At 23.5% G+C, this 8,076-nt stretch overlaps 1 protein-coding gene across 1 annotated transcript in view; it reads right to left on the reverse strand.

Annotated features, from left to right (window-relative positions):
* Positions 1-8,076, reverse strand: part of LOC125029918 (receptor tyrosine-protein kinase erbB-2-like) — a 35,278-nt gene that overhangs the window by 15,758 nt on the left and 11,444 nt on the right. The window contains exon 5 of the mRNA XM_047620105.1: positions 454-589. Within this exon, the coding sequence (XP_047476061.1) occupies positions 454-589 (136 nt within the window). The remainder of the gene's footprint in view (positions 1-453; positions 590-8,076) is intronic.

Genomic DNA, 8,076 nt, shown 5'->3' on the forward strand with positions numbered 1-8,076 from the left:
GAGAGTGGGCTTGGTAATGTGTTCATTAAATTGGCTTAAGTAAGGTAAAGCGTCGGTAGAATGGGTCTGAGTAAAGCAAGGTGTCAGTGTATTTTTATAACGAGGATTTTCAGGAAGGGAGAAAACGTGCGCAGAGGAATCACCAGACTGCACAAAACCAAGCAAATTCTCGCAAGCATAAAACAAACCACAACGTAATGTTGCACAAAACTCACAGTGCAAGCACCCACACTCCAACACACACGCACATACAACACATACATACACATACAACATACAAAACAAAACATACAAAAACATACAAAACATAAACACCCACAGTGAAAGCCCACACTCACCAACACACACGCACATACAACATACGTACACACATAAACAGACAATCACACATATACATAGGACACAACCCCCCCATCCCCCCCCACACACACAAAGACAGACCCGGACGCCCACCTGGAAGTGCGGGATGGAGCGCCTCTTGAGGAAGGACCTGAGGTCGCCCTCCTCCATCAGCTCCATCACCACGTACACGGGCGCGTAGTCCCCCACGACGCCCAGGAGGCGGACCACGTGGTGGCAGCTGATGTTCCTGTCGGGGTCAGAGAGAGGACCCGTTGGAGCGTCTTGGTTCAGGGAAAATGTGGTTGATAGTGAACGGTTCCAAAGGAAATCGGACAAAGACAGGACCGTATTAGAGCCTCAATTCTTCTATACATATACATTGATACATCAAGAGATAGAAGCTGTGACTAATCAGGGACTCAGACGGCATAAATCCAACTCAAAAAGGAGTTCCATTTTAAGACAATAACAAAATTAATAAACACGTGTCATTGCTTGTACATTATACATCCCAATAATTGATATATGATAAAAATAGTAAAAATGATAATAATAATCATAATAATGATAATAATAGAGATGATAATGATAATGATAGTAATGATAATAAAGACAGCAAAGATAAAAAAAAAATAATAAAGGTAGCAGCAATAATAGCATCGTGACAATATTGATACCAGCAGAGTGTATATGCAAACATAACATCACTCGTGTTAGCATCCAAAGGTGACAAGACAAGAGGCAGACTTATTTTAAGACCTCCGTGGACGCGCCGTGGCAGGTGAGGGCGTTGGGCGAGACCGCACTTGGCATAACAACCCTCCCGCGGCCAACCAAAGGCGCGCTTAAAAAATACATAGGGGCGCAAAGGGGGAAGGGAGGCGAGATAGTGGCCGGGGGAATGTGGGAAAACATGCAAAACTTGATGTTGCATATATCTTAGAGAGCGATGACGTTTGTGATTCATGCCATTAATCAATTTTTTTCTCTCGTGAGCGGAGCAGTTTGTGGGATGCAATGGAGTCCTATGATTTATGTAAAAGGTATAAGAACTACGGCGTTAGGAGGCGTAGCCAAGGGGAACGAGTCACATAGCAGGGTGGGCATCTACCTCCCCCCTGCCCAGCCTGGGACCTCCTCTCCTTCCAAGAACGTGGCACATAACTCTGGTTCCAGCGTATGCAAACAAAGCATAATTTGGCATCCTCAAACATTGCCAGGCGGATTACAGCTGGCACCTTCATGGGCGTGGCAAGCACCGTGCCTAAGTAAGATTAATTCAGTCGATTTGCTTGGCATTCTGCTGTTGTGACTAGGAAAGTTTATAGATAATTTTAAACCGAACGAGGCGCCGAAATCAGCTGGTGTTTTCATCTTTACATGAGCTAATAATCTGTCATCTTCTAAGTCATTGCAAGAAAAAGTTCTCAAGAAAAGAATATTACCCTTCGCATGAAAAAACAACAACACATTAGTCAGTTCGTTTGTGTGCAAGACTTTATACATACTATTGCAAGGCGTATTTTACTTATAGTCTCAGAATATCCTCATGAGTATTTGAATTTATTAGTTTATATACCTGTCAGCTTTCAGTCTCTCTCTCTCTCTCTCTCTCTCTCTCTCTCTCTCTCTCTCTCTCTCTCTCTCTCCATCCTTCTGTCTGTTCATCAATTTACTTTTCTATATAATTACCTGTTCATATATCTATCAATCTCTGTCTCAGTCAGTCAATCAATCAATCTATCTATCTCTCTATCTAAATACTTATCTGTCAATCAATCAACCAGCCAATCCATCAATCAACCAGCCAATCAATCAACCAGTCTATCTATCTACCTCTATACACCCTGCATCATGATTATCCTTGTCAATGTTCACTTCTTCAGAATAAAATAATTTAATAATGAAGTAAAGTAATAAAAGAATAATAAGATAATAAAATGATGAAATGATAAGATGATAAAGAATAACATATTAAAACAATAAAATCATTAAAAAGATGAAATAATGAAATAGTGAAATAGAAAAAAATAGCGCAATAATAAAATGATAAAGGAATAAAAGAATAAAGGAATAAGTCAATAAGAGAATAAAAGGAAAGAATAAAAGATTAGAACAATAAAAGAAAAGAATGAACAAATAAAATAAAGAATAAAAGAAAAGAGTCCAAGAAAATAATAAAAGAAAAGTGCAAGAAAAGAATAAAAGAATAAAAGGAAAGAATAAAAGAAAAGAAAAGGAAAGAACATAATAAAATAATAAAATAGTAAAATAAAAGAAAATCAGAATAAAAGAAAAAAGTATAAGAGAAAAGAATAAAATAAAAGAATAACAGAAGAAAAAAGGAAGAAACGAAATGAATAAAAGGAAAGAATAAAAGAATAAAGGAAAATCATAAAATAAAAGAATAAAAGAATAAAAGAATAAATGAAAGAAATAAGAAGAAAAAGATAAAAGAAAAAAGAATAAAAGTAATTAATAAAATAATCAAATAAAATAATGAAAGAATAAAAATTAATGAAGGAATAAGAGAATTAAATAATAGATTAATAGAAAATAATCAAATAAAATAATAAAAGAATAAAGAAAAAGAACGAAAGAATAAAAGAAAAGAATAAAAGCATAAAAAAAGAATAAAAGAATTAACAAATAAAAGAAAAAAATGAAAGAAAAGAATAGAAAAAATGAAATAAAAGAACAAAAGAATAAAATAGGAAGGGAAAAGAATGGAAACAATTAAAGAAAAGAATAAAAGAATAAAAAAGTGAAAAGAATAAAAGATTAAAGAATGGAATGAAAGAGAAGAATAAGAGGATAAAATAAAAAAAATAAAAGCGAATAAAGGCTTAAAGTAATAAAAGAAAAGAATAGAAAATAAGATCAAATAATAACAGAATAAATTAATAAAAGAAAAAAACAAAAACAAAAAAAAAAACATTTCGAACAAAAGGAAAAAAACAAAAGAAGATAAGAATATTGGAATAAAAGAAACGAAATAAAGAAACAAAAAAAGAATAAAAGAAAACAATAAAATAATAAATAAATAAAAGAAAACAATAAAATAATAAATAAATAAAAAAAAAACAATATAATAATAAAAGAAAAGAATAAAAGAAAGGAATGAAAGAATAAGATAAATGAATTAAATAATGATAAAAGAAAAGAATGAAAGAATATAATAAAAGAATAAAGAAAATAATAAAGGAACAAATTAATAAAACAAAAGTATAAAAGGAGATAAGAATAAAAGAGAAAAAGAAAAGAATAGAAAAAATGAAGAAAAAAATAAAGAATAAAATGAAAGCATAAAATGAAAGCATAAAATAATTAAATAATGAAAGAAAGGAATAAAGGTATAATAAAAAATAACAAAGGATTTAAAAAGAAAGAATAGATGAAGAAAACTAGAAAAGAATAAAAGACTAAAAAAAAAGAAAGAAAAAGTGAATTAAATAATAAAAGAAAAAGAGAAGTAAAGAATAAAAGAAAAGAAGAAAAGAATTAAAGAAAATAATAAAATAATAAAAGAAAGGAATAAAGGAATACAAAAATAAAGGCATAAAAAATAAAACAAAAGGAATAAAAGACTAACAAAATTAAAGAGAAGAATGAAAGAATTAAATAAAAGAAAAAAATAATGAAGAAATAAGAGTATAAAAGAAAAGAATAAAAAATAAAAAAAGGAATTAAAGAAAGAAAAAAGAAAAGAAAAAAATAAAGAAATAGAAGAACAAAAGAAAAGAATAAAGGTAGAAAAGAATAAAGGAATAAAGGAAAAGAAAAAAAAAAAAAAAAAAAAAAAAAAAAAAAAAAAAAAAAAAAAAAAAAAAAAAAAAAAAAAAAAAAAAAAAAAAAAAAAAAAAAAAAAAAAAAAAAAAAAAAAAAGAAAAAAAAAAAAAAAAAAAAAAAAAAAAAAAAAAGAAAAAAAAAAAAAAAAAAAAAAAAAAAAAAAAAAAAAAAAAAAAAAAAAAAAAAAAAAAAAAAAAAAAAAAAGAAAAAAAAAAAAAAAAAAAAAAAAAAAAAAAAAAAAAAAAAAAAAAAAAAAAAAAAAAAAAAAAAAAAAAAAAAAAAAAAAAAAAGAAAAAAAAAAAAAAAAAAAAAAAAAAAAAAAAAAAAAAAAAAAAAAAAAAAAAAAAAAAAAAAAAAAAAAAAAAAAAAAAAAAAAAAAAAAAAAAAAAAAAAAAAAAAAAAAAAAAAAAAAAAAAAAAAAAAAAAAAAAAAAAAAAAAAAAAAAAAAAAAAAAAAAAAAAAAAAAAAAAAAAAAAAAAAAAAAAAAAAAAAAAAAAAAAAAAAAAAAAAAAAAAAAAAAAAAAAAAAAAAAAAAAAAAAAAAAAAAAAAAAAAAAAAAAAAAAAAAGAAAAAAAAAAAAAAAAAAAAAAAAAAAAAAAAAAAAAAAAAAAAAAAAAAAAAAAAAAAAAAAAAAAAAAAAAAAAAAAAAAAAAAAAGAAAAAAAAAAAAAAAAAAAAAAAAAAAAAAAAAAAAAAAAAAAAAAAAAAAAAAAAAAAAAAAAAAAAAAAAAAAAAAAAAAAAAAAAAAAAAAAAAAAAAAAAAAAAAAAAAAAAAAAAAAAAAAAAAAAAAAAAAAAAAAAAAAAAAAAAAAAAAAAAGAAAAAAAAAAAAAAAAAAAAAAAAAAAAAAAAAAAAAAAAAAAAAAAAAAAAAAAAAAAAAAAAAAAAAAAAAAAAAAAAAAAAAAAAAAAAAAAAAAAAAAGAAAAAAAAAAAAAAAAAAAAAAAAAAAAAAAAAAAAAAAAAAAAAAAAAAAAAAAAAAAAAAAAAAGAAAAAAAAAAAAAAAAAAAAAAAAAAAAAAAAAAAAAAAAAAAAAAAAAAAAAAAAAAAAAAAAAAAAAAAAAAAAAAAAAAAAAAAAAAAAAAAAAAAAAAAAAAGAAAAAAAAAAAAAAAAAAAAAAAAAAAAAAAAAAAAAAAAAAAAAAAAAAAAAAAAAAAAAGAAAAAAAAAAAAAAAAAAAAAAAAAAAAAAAAAAAAAAAAAAAAAAAAAAAAAGAAAAAAAAAAAAAGAAAAAAAAAAAAAAAAAAAAAAAAAAGAAAAAAAAAAAAAAAAAAAAAAAAAAAAAAAAAAAAAAAAAAAAAAAAAAAAAAAAAAAAAAAAAAAAAAAAAAAAAAAAAAAAAAAAAAAAAAAAAAAAAAAAAAAAAAAAAAAAAAAAAGAAAAAAAAAAAAAAAAAAAAAAAAAAAAAAAAAAAAAAAAAAAAAAAAAAAAAAAAAAAAAAAAAAAAAAAAAAAAAAAAAAAAAAAAAAAAAAAAAAAAAAAAAAAAAAAAAAAAAAAAAAAAAAAAAAAAAAAAAAAAAAAAAAAAAAAAAAAGAAAAAAAAAAAAAAAAAAAAAAAAAAAAAAAAAAAAAAAAAAAAAAAAAAAAAAAAAAAAAAAAAAGAAAAAAAAAAAAAAAAAAAAAAAAAAAAAAAAAAAAAAAAAAGAAAAAAAAAAAAAAAAAAAAAAAAAAAAAAAAAAAAAAAAAAAAGAAAAAAAAAAAAAAAAAAAAAAAAAAAAAAAAAAAAAAAAAAAAAAAAAAAAAAAAGAAAAAAAAAAAAAAAAAAAAAAAAAAAAAAAAAAAAGAAAAAAAAAAAAAAAAAAAAAAAAAAAAAAAAAAAAAAAAGAAAAAAAAAAAAAGAAAAAAAAAAAAAAAAAAAAAAAAAAAAAAAAAAAAAAAAAAAAAAAAAAAAAAAAAAAAAAAAAAAAAAAAAAAAAAAAGAATAAAAAGAAAGATAATAATATAGAAAATATTAAAAAAAAAGATAAAAAAAATAAAGAATAAAAGAATAAAAGAAAAGAATAAAAGAAAAAAGAATAAAAGAAAAGAATAAAATATTGAAAAAAAATAAAAAATAAGAAAAGAATAAAAGAAAGAAGAAAAGAAAAGAATAGAATAAAAATAAGAAATTAAAAAATAAAAGAAAATAAAAGAAAAAAAGAATAAAAGAAAAGAAAAAGAATAAAAGAAAAGAATAAAAGAATAAAATAAAATAAAAAACGAATGAAAGGGTAGCGGGTGGAAGTGGGGGGGGGGTGGGGGGTGCAAACAGGGTGGAAGGAAGAGGAGGGAGGGAGAAAGTAGGTGTTTAGTAATATGCATAATATGAGTTCGGTTTTTTAAGTTGTGTGTGTGGTAATGGTGATAGCCTGAAATGTATCTGTACAGTGTGTTTTTTCTCAGTTAATCAAAATATTACGTGTTGTATGTGTGATGTGTTTTGTATAGTTATGGGAATAGTTTATGTTGCATGAGTATAGTGTGTGTAATTTCTATTGCATGTGAATAGTAATGGATCTGGCATATGCTCTGTTTTTGTTATTATCTTATGCTTCCTGTATTAGTCAATACGATTTCTAAATGTATGAGAAATCTGTCTAACATCTAGCCTTATTAAAACTGACTCCATGTAAACTCAACTCGTAAAAAATGAATCATGATATTTCTTTCCTCTTTCTGCCACGTCAGACTATAAAACATCAACATAAAAAGGTTGAAAATAAAAGGAGGACGATAAAAAGGACGATAAATTATGAGACAGTTTGAGACATTTGAAAGACAAATGTTGCGGATTTTTTTTTTTGGCTGAAGTGTCTGGCAACTGCTTTTGAAATTTGAATATGGGATAATAATAACTAGGCTTTTCAAGTTATTCACACCTGTCTTTATAGTTAGTTTCGGAATACGAAAATATTACGTCTTCATGATTATTGTGCTTTTGTGTAATATAATTTAAGGCGTTTTTGTATAGAATGACAGATTCTGTATTGAGACGTAACTGCTTTTTGAATAGAATTATATGAATGTGACCGATCAATTACTGGTCTCTGTTTATAATGCTTAAGTGCTTTCGGTATGCGATCATATTAAAAAAAAAAAAAAAAAAATGTAATAATCTTTTTAAGCTGAATGTAGGTTTATGACAATCTTTTTAGATTATGCACATAGCACAGTTCTGAAAATATTACATGTATATTTTCATGTTGAATTTTCACTGCTTCCAATTTACCGAAATACAAAAATTATATTTTCGTCCAAGCCGTGGATTGAGCCTTGCGTGAGGGTGTGACAATCCACGCTACGAATACTTTACAATTTCTCTATTTTTCTTTGAAAAAAGAAGAAGAAAATATATGCAATATATATATATATTATATAATATATATAAATATATACGTTTTTGAGGTGTGGTGTGTGTGTGTGTGTGTGTGTGGTGTGTGTGTGTGGTGTGCGTGTGCGTGTGTGCGTGTGTGATAATAAACAAATCTATTCATACTTAAAAACATATTTGAATCCTATTCGAGACGGGCATGAGAGTGCTGTAAGATCCCTCGGCGTGACGCTTTATCTATGCGAAATCTTTCTCAAAAAGTTTTGTTCCTTTTTATCACGATTTCGGCGTTTCTTTTTAGTAGATTATCTTTTGTGTGTGATTGCAGATTTGTTGCAACTGATAATGGATGATCGAAAGTTTTTTTTTTTTTTTTTTTTTTTTTTTTTTTTGGTTACAGAGTTAATCTTTAAAAAAATCTTGGTTATAATAATGATAATAATGACGATTTTATATACAAATGATACTAATGACATTAATAACACTAATAACATGAACAACACTAACTGTACTAATGACACTAATGATAATCTAAAATAACTAATGCAGCACCTGTCACCAACAACAGCCACACAACCCCTAATAATAATAAAACAAATAACAATAACAAAATCGTCAACAACAACAGCAACAACAAGCA

Source organism: Penaeus chinensis, chromosome 10, assembly GCF_019202785.1.
Source record: "Penaeus chinensis breed Huanghai No. 1 chromosome 10, ASM1920278v2, whole genome shotgun sequence".
Classification (NCBI taxonomy): domain Eukaryota; kingdom Metazoa; phylum Arthropoda; class Malacostraca; order Decapoda; family Penaeidae; genus Penaeus; species Penaeus chinensis.